Genomic DNA, 16807 nt, shown 5'->3' with positions numbered 1-16807 from the left:
TGGCCAGGGAACAACATAAAGAAATACTTAGCCTCTTAGGTTTTATTTGGACCACGTGAGGCTACAGTTCAGGGCTGATAACACAGTAACGTCTTACATGGACACACTTCTTAGGGCAGCTAGTGGTAGCCAGATCCAGGCAAGACGATCCAGGCCGCAGCCCAGCAAAGCACGTGCACAGTAGGGAGCCTCACAGGCTTCCAGTGGAAGTGGACGGGTGAAATTCTGGCCCCACTGAACTCAATGTGAATTTTGCCAGGGGCTTCAATGGGGCTGGAGGTTTCACCTGAGAAGTTACAGTCATGTGTGTGCTCAAGTGTCTTGCAGGATCGGGGCCGCACCAGTGCTCGAAATGAGCATCATGCCCCTCCCATATCATTCAAAATAACACCCCCCTGCATCCCTCTCCAACAGGCAACATGCAATATCTGACCTCCAGCTCCTGGAAATCCTCATCTTCCTCCACGTCATAGGAGAGGGTGTGGATCTTGATGTCGTCACCGGAGAGGTCGATGAACTTGCTGTCGGGGTACTCCAGGCTGTCCTTGGTGGGGGAGCGGTCCTCGATGAAGGTCGTCTCACAGCACTCGGCGCTCACGCTCTCCCCCCAGGAGCGCAGCACGTTCTCCGAGTAGAGGATGAGGTTGGGGCGGTAGTGGGACTCCACCGTCTGTTGGAGCGTATTGGGGTCCAGCAGCTGCTGCACCGGGTCGTTCCTGCTTTGAGCAGCGAGATTGCCCACAATGTGGCTCTGGTACTGTGGGGCTGGGTACACGGAGACCAGGCCATCTCTGTTCTCCGCCATTAAGTTCCTGGTGTTAATTAAGCCATTCTTTTTCCCAGCTTCAGCGATTTTCCCGTGCATTAGCACACTGGTCTGTTCTAGGAGCCCATCCATGCTGGTTTTTTCCTTCCTCCCACAGGGGTCTTAGCTGGTCACTCGGAAACACTGCTCACACTGCAGTAACGGCTCCCATTTTCCTGAGGGGGTGTGTGAAATAAATACTAACATGAAAATTAAACATCAGACCTCCCAAATCTGCATCCGACCCCTGATAGCAGGTATAACGACGGAAGCAATAAGAAAAGAAGTACTTGTGGCACCTTAGAGACTAACAAACGTAGGCCCCGATCCTGCCAGCCGCTCCACGCAGGGAGATCGCCCGGCCCACCGGAGCCCCGAGTGGGGACGTCCCTGGCCTTTTCTAACCCAGTCCTTTTAAAGCAAGACCTTAACGCAGGGGTTCTCAACTGTGGGGCGGGACCCCAAAGTGGGTCGTGACCCCGTTTTAATGGGGTCACCAAGGCTGGTTTAGACTTGCTGGGGCCCATGGCCGAAGCCCGAGTTCCACTGCCCAGGGCCGAAGCCAAAGCCTGAGGGCTTCAGCCCTGGGCGGTGAGGCTCAGGTTACAGGCCCCCTGCCTGGGGCTGAAGCCCTTGAGCTTCAGCTTTGACCCCCTCCTCCCCCCCGCCCCCTGGCCAGGGGTGGTAGTAACTTTTGTTGTCAGAAGGGGGTCGCGGTGCCATGAAGTCTGAGAACCCCTGTAGTTTAACGCATGGAACAAGAGGGAATGCCCAAGCGACGTGCCAAGCCGGCCTGGGGTTTATGTTTTCGCACTGGGCTGTGCCATGCCAAAAGGAGGATTTCAGCTAAGCATTAACCCTCAGGAGAAACTCCACACTCATGGCACAAAACCCCATGAGCATCCACCGCACCTTCCCCTGGCAAATTAACAAAGAATGGGAAGAAAACACAAATCTTGGAATCTGGCCTGTACTGTTAGCACAGAGAGTGTCAAAGACTCATCTCCCCCCCCCTCCCACGCTTCAACCAGGATCAGGGCCAGTGAGAGACACTTTGCTAGGAGGGATCCCAGGCTCCCCATGGCCCGGTAAGCTGCCCGGAGCTTCAGAGGAGTTCAAAGCTCCCTGTGGGTCACCACCTACCAATGACACCACTGGGTGGATCATCCTAGCGGACCGAACCCTCAACCTAAAAGCAACAGCAGCTACCACTTGGCTTGAGCCAAAGCACCAGGCCTATTAGCTCGCAGCCAGTAGCAGGCTTGTAAACTGAACCGCCATTAGAGGGACAGAGCCATGACACAGGGTTTCTTGTGCCTCTCGCTGAAACCACTGGTGCTGACGGCCATCGGAGACAGGATAAGGGACCAGATGGACCAGTGTGGCAATTCCTGTGTGCCAGGCATGACATGTATGGCATACAGGTCGATTCAGGTCCTCCCACGTTGCTGACAGAGCCAAGACATCAGGTTCCAAGAGAAACAGCAGGGAACGTGGTGGCGTGACAGGGAGGGATGTGAAAGGCAGGGCCCGCACCCACTGCCTGGCTGGGGTCCATCACCCAGAATGTTTCACGCAGCGGTTGCATGGCAAATGCTTTTCACTTCACTCGCATGCAGCCCACACAATGCCTGCACCTCACTCCCACTGGATGGAGAATTTCCTATCCTGGTGTGCACTCGGCACATTCAAAAACACAAATCCACAAGCAGGGTGAAGTGAAAGCATCCATTGTGCTTGCCCAGACCTGACAGCAAATGGATTCTTGTAGAGCTCTCAGGGTTCCTGGAAGGGGCTCATTATCTGTTGAAATTTCAGGCTTTTGGTCTGAGGAAAAGGGAAATGTGTGTGTTTGTGGGGCAGTTTCCCTTCAAACTGACTGAATACCACCTGAGCGCAAGGGATTACATCTATCCCAAGAAGCTAATGGGACTCAGTTCCTCCAGGGATCACTGCAAATCTATAGCGCGGGTTTGTGTGTTAATATTTCCAGCGGGACCTCTGCACTAGCAGTTATTTTTTCACCCATCTCCAAACAATTCCTCATCTAAGGAGGCTGCTGTTTATAGATGGAATGTGGGTTTGGGGAGTTGTTTCAATCAGAACTGGCTTTCACTTCACAAAGGGTATGTCTACACCGCCATTACACATCTGCAGCTGGCCTGTGCCAGCTGGCTTGGGTCACGGGGCAGTTTAATCGCAATGTCGACACTCCGGCTGCAGGCCGAGCTCTGGGACCCTCCCACCTTGCAGGGTCCCAGAGCCCGGGCTCCAGCCTGAGCCCACATTACTCCAGCCTGAGCCCGTGTTACTCCAGAATTCGATAGAAGTGCAGTCAGCAATTCTGTATGTTCAGGCACTGCCAGCCCAAACCAAACCGCACAGAGCTAGGGAACCCTTCGGCCCTAAGAGGCAAAGCCGTACAGCTGCATGTTAGCAGCTTTGCGATCAAAATAAAAAAATTAAAACAAAAAATTATATAAAAAAGTAAACATAGAGCAACCTTGGTTTTAAGTGCCCCTAACATATTATTGTTATAACTACAAATACTAAAAATTCTTTAAAACAACAGTTCATTAAAATTTAAAAAATTGGTAACCCACTAAAATCACTAAATCCGATAAAGTGAGCTGTAGCCCACGAAAGCTTATGCTCAAATAAATTGGTTAGTCTCTAAGGTGCCACAAGTCCTCCTGTTCTTTTTGCGAATACAGACTAACATGGCTGTTACTCTGAAAACTAAAGGTTATGTGCTTTGTTTAAAGTTAGCCATAAAAATTAAATAAAACATATGCTTTAAAGCAGTTTGGGGAGCTTTTCTTTAAGCAAAGAGCTGACATCTAAGCTCCCCATCAGCTGGGCAAGAAAAGGGCCCTAAAAACCCGGCTGGTGATCACTCAAAGCCATCTCAAACTGTAAATAACTATACCTAAAAATGTCCTAAACCTATTGCGTATGTGTGCTTAAAATCCAATGAATAGCAGTTTTCAATAAAAGCACACTTGCTTGTATCAATCATTTATCAGACGGATGAGCTGTGCCCGCCATTAATTTATTCCCCACACCACCTTTAAAAAAAATAAAAAATAAAAAACAGTTCAATTACCACTGCTTTGGATTCTAAAAAACCCTGGGTAACACCAGGGCATCTATGGCACAATTGAAGAGCCCTGCAGCCCAAGCCAGCCGGCACAGGCCAGCCGCGGTGTCTAATGGCAGTTAGTGTCAGCGTCATCAATGCGGCACGGGCCAGCCAGTGGTGAGAACACAGGACCTACAGACCTGAAAGCAAACACGCCTGCTGCTGGAGCTAAAGGACGAATGCCCTTTCATGGGCACAGTCATAGCCTGGTCAACCTCTTACGCAACTCAGCCTCTAGAAGAGACCTAATCCATCCCGTCTAGCTAGTGGGGTTACATCAAGGCACTAGAAATCAACAGGGCGGCTCATCAGGCTAAGAACACTTGTTTCTGGCCCAAACCCCTCCTTCTAGGGAGACCTGTTTGCTTCCAATGCAGCCTGTGTAAATTGCTACTTGAAGTTCACAGGTATCCAGTAAATCAACAGGAGCCCAGATGATCTCTCCGCCGCAGTCTGATCCAAAGCCCGGAAAAATGTATTAACTTCAGTGGGCTTTAGAGCAGGCTCTCCAAGACAACCCACCCTACTGGGAGGATTTCACTCCTGTGGATTGTCTAGAGACAAAGCTGAATTCAATATCTTTCTAATTAGAGCGTCTTTGCCCTCTCTCTCCATCCCACGTGAACAAGGGGAGTGGGGAAATCCTGTCATGGAGTGACCATGACAAGCAAAATCCCAGTCTTTCGTGCTGGTTTCCTCTAAACAATTCTAGATTTCAAATATTTGCTGTCCTCCTGCCTACTTGCTGGAGATATTTAAAACACTTGTAACAGCTGCTCTACGGTTCTTTCCACTGGGGATGGTGCAGGAAATTTGTGTACAGTACAAGAAAGCTAATGTAAATAGGTTCCAATTGCTGCCCGCTGCTTGGTTTCACGGCACGGAGACCCTCTTGGTTTAACATGTCAAGAATACACTTTATTCCCTTGGCTAACAGTTCTGAACTTGCACTCACAGAACTTGCATGAGGGCAGGGTGGGTAGGATTCCACCCTGGTGGATGCCCATGGAGTTGCAGCAGGAATGAATTTGGCCCTAAACCTGTAGAACCTAGTGAGAATATTTAAGCTAGTTTCCAGATTAATTTAGCTCGGGATTTGAGGGTCAGTTTCACCGAAGGATTATTTAAAACCCTTTTCAGTACAACTAACATGAGACAATATTAGAGGAGTCAGAAAAGGGGCCTCGTCTTTATGATTAAAACTCGTTTAAATGAGTGATGCTCATCATCCTGCAAAACAATCAGCCAATTTTCTCCTCTAGCTCATGCCAGTGCAAAGCAGGAGTCCCTCCACCGATGCCACTGCAGTTACACCAGGGTAAAAGTGGCATGAGTGAAAGGAGAATCGCTTCCTCAGCTTGTAAGTAAAGCTGGCGATTTGAGAGCAGCAATTATGGCAACCTTCATGGAACCTGCAGGGCAGAGCACAGGTTGCAGAAGGGAAGAGTTTGAGGAAAGCACCAGGAAGTCAGTCTGTGTGCACATGGCTGGAGCGCTGGCTGAAGCATCTCTGTAAATAGTTATTTTAATAAAGAGCCAGTTTAGTTTTACAGGCATGAAGTCATCTTATGTTCTCACCCAGAATGCTGTACATGAAACAGTGATGGCGAATGGCACATTGGAGACCCACCTTTGAGTCCGTTCTCACTGAGCTTCTGGACAACAAATGTGTCTTTAAGAGATCATTATCAGTTTGAGACAGCCCTAAAATTGAACCTCTCTTCAGTATTTGATATTCTGGGGGGCCTCTGAATTTCAAGCTACCCCTTTGCTGTGGGGAAATGAAAGGAAAAACGCCAACTATTGGTAACACACAAAGCCTCAATATTTCTGTTCAGCTGCTTTGTAAAACTGCCCCTTCCCTCCCCTGAGGCTGTGGGACCTCCCTTAAAAGGCATGGGGACAGCCATCAGCTGGGGAAACACTTACTGGATATCTGCCAGGGAGCAGCGAGGTAGGTAGCAACAGGGTCCCAGAGCTGGCACAGAACTCCTGTCCTGGTGGCCCTGGTCTCTCATGGGCCCCCAGGCTTTGGAGCCTGCTGTACTGGGGGGTAGTGGAAAGAGGGCCTGGTCTCTCCAATGGAGATTTCTTCCCCCTCAGATTCCACCCACGTTTTCCTGTGAGAGGAGCCAATCGGGCCATCATTTACTGGGCAGTTCTCTAAAGGGACCTCTTGGACAGGAGTCCCCAGGCTTGCCTTCTATAACAGCAGTTTACTTGGGCATCGGGCTAAACGCATGGAGGGACATCGGTGTTGAATATCCCTTCCCTTCAGGAACAGCCAGCCTAGCTCCCTCTAACTTCCTTGATAAGAATATTCATCTAAGAGGAACTTGACCATCATTGGGGCCAGGACCCGGGTGCCAGGTCTGCAGCTGGCCCTAAAGAACCAGTTTCAACAACAGTATAATAGTCATTCACCGCAGCTCTTCCAGAAGGTCCTTCTCGACCAGTGGCAACCTTTCCTCCAGCTGGCTCAGGCAAGGAACGTAAACACAACAGAGCCACGCGTCGCCATGAGCCAAGCAAGTCACCTGACGTTTTGCACCAGTCTCACCTTCTGTGCTCAGCAAGGGACATCTCTGAGCCTCGGATGGCTTCAGAGGAGTTCCAGGAGCAAGCTGGCCAAACAACCCTCTGATGGACGCCATATGGGGCGGTAGAGAAGTAGCATGGCCTGTAGTTAAGGCACTGCCCTGGGACTCAGCAGACATAGGTTCAAATTCTGGTTCTGCCACAGAATGCCTGCATGACCTTGGGCAAAATACTGACTGCCTCTGTTCCCTGACAACGACACGATAATAAATAATCACTCGCCTGTTCACACAGTAGCCTCCAAAGAGCATGTCTCGCACTGTATATATATATATATACACACACACACAATGCCGAGCACACTGGGGCCCAGATCTTGGCTGGGGCCTCCAGTCGTTACTAAGATACAAGCAATTTCTGATTGAATAAACCTCTTTCTACAGTACAGGATATCGTCCAGAAGCTGCTCTGAATGGTTTTATAATCTGCCTTATACCACTTAATACTCCTCTAGCATCGGCATGTTTTTGTGTCTTCAGTTAGTGACAAAGGAAAGCGAGACAAGGAAGGCACAGAAACATTCTCACTTTCTGATTAGTTCTCAGTATCAGACATCATATGCTGGGCTAACCATTGTTCCCTGGATAGTCCAGCTTTTCCCATTCCCTTCTCAGATAGAAAAAGTGTTCTGGTTCTCGGTAGAGCAGAGTGAAATTTTTCAACCAACCCTTGCCCTCTGCCCCGTGGCTGGCGCCCTGACACGCATTTGTCCACACACACAGAGCCACCATGTAGAAATGCTGACAGGAAGCTCCACAACTGGGGCATTATTTAGGATAAAATGTGTACGTCAGGCCGTGCCCAAAAATAACGCACGGGGTGGCCGCTGTTGTGCCAGTCATCTGAGTGGCTTCACTAACGTCGGGCGAGCAGGACCCACACCTCCGGGAGGTCACGCCGCCCAACAAAGAAAGTCTTGTCTGTGTCAGTAGGACTTGGGGAAATGCAATTTCAAACCACCCTTATCTCTGCCTTCAAGTTCACCTGTCAGATTCCCTGCCTGCTTGCTGTAGGCGCTAATATTGACCAGATAACGCTCAGCTCCAGGAGCCGGAGTCTCATCCTGGGTTGTTATTTACAACAGCGCAAGCAAGCATAAAACGTTCGCCATCTGGCAGAGTGTTAAACACACTTTGGATTTGAGTGGGGACACAATGCGGTGGCGAGTTGGGCCACTTACAGCAATGGCAAGATCAGTGACATTATCCTCGGGAAAGCACCCAGACTAATCCTGCCTCCAGCTTCCTGGGCCCGGTCCCCCGCGGTGGCTAGGGAGGGCTCAGAGAAGTAGTGGGACTGGAGAATCTGGCAGTGCACAAAGCGGCCTAGATTTCCAAGGTGACTAGTAAGGTCTGAGGACCCAACTTGAAACACCATAAAAGGTCCTAACAGAGGCAGGGTATTCAGAACCTTCCGAAAACTAGAGCCCTTAACGGGTCTCAAATCACTTGTCACTTTTGGAAATGAAAGCCATCCTCCAATTCTTCTCCCATCCCAGGGGAGAAAAAGAGGTGTGGTGCTGGGGAACACAGAACAAAATTTTCCTAAGTGCCTAAGGGCCAGATTTTTAAAGGCATTTAGGCACCTATCTCCCCTTGAGTCAATTATAATTTGGACCTAAGTGACTTAGGAGCCAAGTGACATTTTCAAACTTGACTTAAGCACCTACATCTCATTGAAAGCCGATGGAATTTTGGCTGTAAGTGCCCTAAATCTTTTGAAAATCGGACTTCGACACCTCAGTCACTTAGCAGAGGTGTAGCCATGTGAGTCTGTAGCCACAAAAACAACGAGGAGTCTGGTGGCACCTTAAAGACTAACAGATAGCTAGCCTTTAAGGTGCCACCGGACTCCTCATTGTTTCAGTCACTTAGGTGTTTTAGAAGGAAAAAAAAAAAGAGGCCAAACAATGGCCACTCTAGTTGCTACGGGGATCATGGAGGGTATGTCTACACCATGGCAGCACAGCAATGGCTTTATGGCACCATAACGTAAACACTTCCTACCTCAGCCAAAGGGGTGTTTCCATCAACATCGTTAATCCACCTCTCAGAGGCAGGAGCGAGGTCAACAGAAGAATTCTGCCATCAACCAAGCCATGTCTACCCCTTGGGTTAGGTTGACCTAACTACATTGCATACGGCGTGAGATTTTTCACAGCCCTGAATAGTGTACCCAGGCTGATCTTGTTTAAGCGTAGACCAGAGGCCAAGTTTGGTCTCCAGCTAGGAATGCCACACCAGAAGTTCCAGACCTTAAAGGTGAAGTAACACGTACATTTCTTAAGGCGCCACTCTCCCAAGAGCGTTTTGCCACTGATTTCAACACACCCAGGGCAGAGCTAATAACTAACTGGCTGGTGGCCACCCACTTGAAGTAAGATCCTAAACCAACAGGCATTTTCTTAAACAGGAAGGATCACGTGGTTGGTCCACTTTGAAATCTATGTCTGAAATTACTGCAAGGATGAGAAAATGAGCCGTATTTCCACTCAGCATTCCTATAGTAACAGGGCTAATGCGTTCCCCTAATTCAGAGGTGATTCTCAAGTAAAAAGAAAAGGAGTACTTGTGGCACCTTAGAGACTAACCAATTTATTTGAGCATGAGCTTTCGTGAGCTACAGCTTACTTCATCGGATGCATCGGATGCATCTTTTTGCGAATACAGACTAACACGGCTATTACTCTGATTCTCAAGTAGTGATCAGCCAATGTTCTGAGCACAGACTGGGTGAGATGCTTGCCTCTCTTTATTTGAATACAGTGACAACAAAATAATAAAAGGTGTCACTGATTGCTTTTGAGGAGAAATTCCTGAGCTGCAAGCCTCTAAGCTTTAATCAATAAGCAACTTGAATGCCAACAAATTTTGTTGTGCAATAGAAACAAGGTCAATAGACACCAAGGGACTCAAAGAAGAAACAGAGTTATCTATTCATTTTTCAACAGTAAAGCAGCAAGGATGAGCCATCAGCAGACAGTCTCATTCCAAACCCTCACAAGTCCTTTGTATTTCTGAGCCACAGGCTTAGCAGAGTTAAACCAGACATATTTCAAAGGCATATGACGACAAACATTTTGAAGCAAAGATGAAGCACCTGCCATGGCGCTCACCCTTCCTGCTATGCATGTGCAAACAGAGTTACAGACAATTTTCTTAGCTGTGCGTGTGTCGCTTTGTGAAGACGGAGTCTGGCAGGTCTAGCCCCCCACCCCGTATTAGTCCATTGGTCAAAGGAGCCTTGTGTGACATTATGGAAATTCTCAGCCTATTCATACAGCTGGATGTGAATTTCTTTTTACGAAGAGCTTTGTCATCAAAAAATGCTGATTCATGAACACTTTTGGTTGTGATGATACGGGGCCAGTTGGCAGAGATCTCCAAGCTCCAAACAACGTTGGGAAAAAAGTTACTAAGTTGTTGAAATACTTTGTTTTGTTCAAAACAAAAACGCCAGGTTTCGGGTTCGCAGTGACTTTTCATTGAGAAATTTAAGCTAATGAGTTTGGAAAAAAAAGGCAAAACACTTCAAAATTATTGAAACAAAACGTTTTACCCTTAAAAAGGTGGGGTTTTGAATGAACGTTTTCAATATTTTTGACCTTTTCATCTCTAAATGATCGACTTTAAGGGTGTGAGTTTCAGAAGCACTCATTGCTGGCCTAGCGCCCCCCCCCCCCCCCCGCCGCTGAAGTTGATGGGAGTTTTACCATGGATTTCACTGAGGGCAGAACTCAGCCAGTGCTGAGCACTTCTGAAAACGCTCACCACAATAAATAACCTTCTACATAGATTTGGTTCTTCTGGGGGGTTTATTAATCAATTAGGATAGAGTTCCCCAGAATATGGAGTGCACCCCGGGAAGACTAGCTAGAGCAACACAAATAGGCCTCTCACCTGTTCTCCAGAAACTCAGCTTTCATTTACAAAAAAAGTAAGTCTCTAGCTGTCGTGGTTGTGAAAAAAACCTTGAGACCGTAGCCTGAATGTAATCAATGCAGGTGTCTCCCTGAGTTTGCAGAGAGCCAGAAACAATCTCCCTCAGAAGCATGAACTGCACCACTGATTTCAATGGGTCTTAGTGATTACATCAATCAACATTAACTATTTCATGGCTCAGCGGAGCATGTGAGGGCTTGTCTACAGGGGGAAATTCAGTGGCTTAATTATACCACGATAGTTATACTGGCATATCTCCCCATGTGGGCATGCTTCTTCCAACATAAGAGAGCCCTTTTCCAGTTTAGCTTATGTCACTTTGAAAGCAATATAAACTGAACTGGGAAAAGGCTCTCCTATTCTGGAGTAAGTGTGTCACACAGGTCGTTAGCCTGGTAAAACGACAGCGGTACAATTCATGTAGGCAAGCCCTAAGAAAGGGGAAGATGTATCCTATTACCAAACTCAGCCCAGGCTACCTGCACTTTCGGCAAGGGGCACAATCAGTTTCATTTGCCAACCTTTGGAAAGCTGGGTTCTACAGCAGGACATCGCTGCGTTAGGGATGGGAACAGGGCTGTTCGTTGTTTCTGCACCTCTCTGATGAAAGCTGAGTTTCCTCTTCAAAATTAGAATCAGAGTTCGCTTCTAAAATGCACACAGATGAATCAGGGTCCCAGCTAGGATGGAAATAAGGGTCCAAATGCAAAGCTAAGGGGGGTGCTTGGGTATGAAATAAGAAGCGTCTACGCTGGGCCTTCACTTGGGCTTTAACACTGACACCCTGTGTGCCGCAAAGTGGCTTTTATTTCAGCCTGATGTGTCACCTGGAGCGACCATAATGACTTCTGCCAAACTGCAGGTCAGGGAGAGTCTTAAAATTCTCACTCGTTGGGCCAGGGACGGTCATTTCCTCAGTGTCCATACAACGCCTAGCTCTGGCTGGCCTCTCAACGATGCTACAATATAAATAACAACAATTATCAGAGCTCATTCCCTTGCTAAAAACATATTGCTTTCAATTCAGATCCTCACAGCCCTGACCCCACGAAGCCAGCAACCAGAGCTCTGACATCCCGGCTGAAGATCTCTTTATTGCCCCTTTATCCCGTCTCCCCATGTCACCAGCTGATCCTCCTTTAGCAGAAAACAGCTGGACGTGTTTCACCCCTTTGGTCGTTCCTGCTCCCTATGAAATCAATGCTGAACTCCCCACCGAGCTTGATGGGAGCAGGATCAGACCCTCCATTAGCTAGGGGGGCTGTGAAAAGGGGGCACTTGCCCCTTTTGCATGGAGCATGCTCCCCGAGCAGGACTTGCAGCTTCTTCTGATGGCGCAAGAGTGCAGAATCAAGCCGGGATGGTAAGCTTGGATCCGCTGCGGGGCAGGTCGCTGGGCTACTGACAGGTGGGGCTGAGCCTTGCCTGGACTTTTAATGCTCAGTACTTGTTTGGTGAAATTCTAACTTTGGTAGGATGGTAAAACCGGAGGCAGTCTGATGTGCTTGATTTTGTTCTAGGTGTGCTGTTAGAAACACCCCCTGGGGCTCGGGCTCCTGGCGTTTAATTGCATTCACTCAGGATAATGGAAGCACACTGGCACTGCGGCTAATTTATCATTGACATTGGCTCCTCTGATCTCCAGAGCTCCCCAGCCACAGGGGAGTTCGCTGCCCGGATCGTAGGCCAGGATCACATACTCGCGGCTCGCTCGCAGAGCCGAAAACGCTCCTTGCCCAAGTCCCTAGGCCAGGCCACAGCGCAGGCTACTTGGGCTGGCTAGAGAGCTCAGCGGACAGCCCTCGCCCTGAAGGAGACTCTTAACGTACCTTCACGGCCTGGCGCTGCTCGCAAAGACTGGCTGCTGCCTGGAGTCCGAGCGAAGCTGCCGACGGCGGCTGTTCAGAGCTCTGCCCTGGTCATTAACACCGCCCTGACGAGCGAGTCACGTCTGCCCATCGAGGATGGAGGTGGAGGGAGGCTCAGCGGGCACGCCGCACGCCCGTCAGTACCCAGCCCGGGGACGCTACTGACCCAACCAGCGGGCCAAACTGGGCGAGGAGCCCTGGCCCCGTGCCGCCTGGGGCACATTGTGCAGACGTGAAGAATTGCTGACAGGCTACTCTAACTACACCAACCCAGGCTTCGTGGCAGTCACTCTGAGCCACCCCCCAAACACACACATCTGGCAGCGTCCCTCATCCCAACCTGCAGCCCCCGGCCAGTCCAGGCCCCTCACTGACCACGCGTGGCCTGGCTCTGCGAGGCTGATAAATGGAGGCCATGAGGCCAAGCAGTTTTTTGCTTGTGAAGGCAAAGCGAGCCTTACCCCGGCGCTCCCGAGGGGACAGCGGGGTTGCTCATGAGCGCGCGGTTGGCTTTTCATAGCTGCTACCGGTTCAGACATTCAGGCTGAACTGCTGTGTTTTGTCTTGATTTTATTAGTATTTGTATGACAGAAAAACCTAGGGGCCCAACTGCACTGGGGGCCCACGCGCTAGGCCCTCAGCAGACCGGTAACAAGGGACAGGCGCTGGCAGTCTAAATGGACAACGGGTGGGAGAAAGGGTCACCCAGAGCCAGAACCCGCCTCACCCGCGGCCCTGTCCAGCGTCTCACACACGAGCCCAACCTGCCTCCCCTCTTTAGTCTGGGCAACAGTGACGCGTGTCCCACTTGCAGCTCTCACATTCCCCAGTCTGAGCGCGTGCAGAGCAGAACAGCCCGGGCACGGGGACCAGCGGGATGCCAGCCGAGGATCCTCATGCATGCAGCCCCCCTGAAAGGTGCAGTATGACCTGTGTCTAGACAAGGTAGGACTCCACTAAACAGGGGTGAAGAGCAGAGGAAGGCGGAATCAGTCCAGCATGGCAATCCCTGGCTTTTCCCTGTGGTATGCATCTGATAGAGGGGGAGCACCACAGAGACCATATGCCCAGAAGAGAAGGGAGTGCCCTACCTTGGTCTCAAGACTGTAGCTTGCAAGCTTTATGCTCTGCCTCTTAACAATCAAACCACATTGCAACAGCAGCAGCTGGTGCTGCTAAGTTTACAAGGCTCTGAAGATGCTACACAACCTACTCTGGCTTGGCTGAGAAATTAAACTGCCCTTTGCTTTTCCAGCACAGGTAACAAACTCTGACCTACCTGCCTGCAGCTGAAAGCCCAGACCCATTCATGGCAGACCCCTGATCAGAGTCTGAAGAGAGACAGTCCAATGGAGGCTCAGGTACATTCAGAAAGGTACCTCCCTGCTGCCTCCCCCCGGCCCCAAGGTATTATTGCCATCAGCTAGTAGGGTGACCAGACAGCAAGTGTGAAAAATTGGAATGGGGGTGGGGGAGTAATAGGAGCCTATATAAGAAAAAGACCCAAAAATCAGGACTGTCCCTATAAAATCGGGACATCTGGTCACTTGATCAGCTAGGCTCATCCTTCTCTTCACTGATTGGCAGCTCAGTTCTACTGCTCTGCTCACACCTCCCCTTTTCCGATCCCGCCCCCAGAGACAGTGTGGGCCTCTTAGCCCCGCCCACCCCAGCCACGCTCCTCTCTGGCTAGGCCTGGGGTCACTCAAACACTTGATGGAGGTGTTAGGGGGATGCGCTTTGGAGCGTCCTGAAGAGAAAAGTATTTCTTTTTCTTTGGGAAAACACAGGTATGCTCACTTTATACGCTGGAGCCTTCCCCTTTGACTTCGCTGGGAGCCCCACTTAGGTCTCTACAGCGGAGTCTGCCCCCCTGGAGATCTCCTTTATTCACTATTAGCAGATTTCCAGACCGGAGGCAAGCACGAGGCACTGATGTACTCTGAAACCCGGCAGGACACCCGTCCTTCGTGTGAAGGAGGCCATGCACAGGACGGCCAGGAACACCAGAGTCTTCCTGCAGAAAGGAACCTCGCAGTCAGCAGCTGAGGTCACTTAGCCAAGCAGAAGGAAAGCAAACTGCCCTGCCTTGCACTTTTGGAGCCTGCAGATACATCTGTTCTCTGGTGTGGATAATTGAATTCTTAATTGTAGGGAAGGACAAAGTGCTGCTCTCATTCAATGCAGTAGAAATCCAAAGTGACTCCATGGGCTCCTCTGTGCGTAATTAAGAATTCATCCCATACACCAGAAAACAGGTCAAATGAAGTAGAAAAATTCTACCTTGATCCCAGACTTCACCTCACACATTCAAGGCCAATCTGACCCTTGCTGTAGATTTTAGCAAGGGCCAGAACTGGGCATTCAATGACAATTCAGTTGCAACCTTAACTCTGCAGCGTCACAATACCCAGCACTTCTCAATATCACTGAGAGATAAATTCAGATCACAATTACACTGATGCAGGGCCCAAAGAAACTCTGCTGTCTTTCTTCTACTCTATGCCAGTGCACCCATCACTGTAGTATTTGAGCAGCTTAAAGGGGAAGCAGTGTGGCCCTGTGGCTAGGGCACTGGATGAGGACTCAGGAGACCTGGCTCCTACTCCTGGATCTGCCAGTAGGCTGCTGAGTGACTGGGGGCAAGTCATGTCACTGCCCTGTGCCTCAGTTTCCTCATCTGTAAAATGGGGGTTATAATACTGACCTCCTTTGCAAAGCACTTCAAGATTTAATGATGTGAAGTGCTAGATAAGAGCCAGATAGTAGTAATATGGAACTACCCTGCACTTACATTGTTCCACTGGAGATGGACTTCCCTGCTGAGACCTTGAGGGCTGAGTTACCAGGGCTTCTCTCTTCTCTAACTATTGTTGTGATTTGTGTTACAATAGCACCACTGAGATCAGAGCCCACAGCGCTATACTCTGTACAAACACACAGGAAAAATCCGTCCCTGCACCGAAGACCTTACAGTCTAAACACACAAGACAAAGGATGGGAGAAAAGAATTGCTATTAACTGCCATCTTGCAGATAGGGAAATGAGGCAGAGATAGATTGAGGCCCAGGTCCTCAGAGATATTTGGGTGTCTACCACCCACTGCCATGAATAGAAGTTAGGGCTTATATGTTATCAAGGGTCTCCTCCTGGGTCTCTTCTAGAAGAAGTGGGGGGTGGTCGCGGCTGTTCCCCATCGTACAGGATCAGCTGTGACCTCGCACAATCTGTTTAACCAGCATGAACACTGAGACGACAACGGTGATAATTCTCCGGGGTAATCACGTCTGTGGTAACCACTCGACCAGAATGTTTAGGTTGATTGACAAGGCATTTAAATGAATGATGTCGTATCAGATGACACCCCGAGCAAGATCACAGTTTGCTTCAGAGATGACATACACAGCAGGTCAACCGCAAGCCGACAGAAAGAGGCCAATTTAATATGCGAGGTACCTTTCCGCCTCTTCTCCAATTGGTGCTCTAGGGGCTGCTATTGCACTACAGCTGGCCTCACGCCTTGTGCACGACTGCCGGGCTCAGTCCTGTGAACTCCTACCAAGAGTCTCCAAATATACACTATTTTCTCAATTACATTTTCCAAAGCAGCCTATAGAGGCAAATCCACTGTCACTTGTAACAGAGCCGGCCCACGGAACGGGCCAAGGTTTCTAGAAACTGGAATGGGACACAGGAGACCTGGATTCTATTCATCTCCCTGCCACTGACCTGCTCTGTGACCTTCACCCAGTTATGTCACACCTCTGTGCCTCAGTTTCCCCTCCCACCCACCCCATTTCTGTCTTGTCTATTTTGACTAGAAGCTCTTCAGCACAATGACTGCATATGTACAGAGCTTAGCACAATGGCTTAGCAAACCCTGATCTCAGCTGGGGCCGCTAGGTTCTACCGTAATACAGGTAAGGACAGAGCAGAGGATGGGAAGCGCCAATGGAAAAACAGGGAGACAATTCAGAATTAATGCTCCCTCACTGGCAAAATACAAATGTATGAACTGACTTTGCCAGTGAAACAATTCACTGGTACAGTAAAATAGCTAATATCAGTCTATCAGGGACAGGAGAATTAGATTAAGCTGACACAGTCAGGGCAATAAAACAGAGCTTGCTTTATCAGGTTTTTAAGCAATTACGGAGCCAGAAAGAGACAATGGTGCCAACGTGCCATGCAATAGGAACTGAAACGGGGCTGGGCTGTAACTGGAGTGTGACAGGACAAGCTAGGGGAGGCACAAGGAGAGGACGCAGCGAAGAGAATGGGACACAGACAGAATTAACCAGAGTCAGGTTGAGTGGGGCCTGGGCACAGTCTATAAGGCACAGGTAAACGCATTCAGGGGCTGGTCCGAAGCCCACTGAAATCAATGAGAGACTTTCCATGGATTCCGCTGGGCTTGGGATCAGCCTTTATGGATGTTTTGTAGCTCCTATAC

At 49.5% G+C, this 16807-nt stretch overlaps 1 protein-coding gene across 1 annotated transcript in view; it reads right to left on the bottom strand.

Moving 5' to 3' along the window:
* Positions 1–898, bottom strand: part of SYNDIG1 (synapse differentiation inducing 1) — an 80020-nt gene extending 79122 nt beyond the window's left edge. Inside the window, exon 1 of the mRNA XM_077812088.1 lies at positions 434–898. Within this exon, the coding sequence (XP_077668214.1) occupies positions 434–898 (465 nt within the window). The remainder of the gene's footprint in view (positions 1–433) is intronic.
* Positions 899–16807: the final 15909 nt, after the last annotated feature.

This window comes from Eretmochelys imbricata, chromosome 3 (assembly GCF_965152235.1).
Source record: "Eretmochelys imbricata isolate rEreImb1 chromosome 3, rEreImb1.hap1, whole genome shotgun sequence".
Lineage (NCBI taxonomy): Eukaryota > Metazoa > Chordata > Testudines > Cheloniidae > Eretmochelys > Eretmochelys imbricata.
Note: the sequence above shows the minus strand (reverse complement) of the source record. Positions and strands in the feature narration are given on the sequence as shown.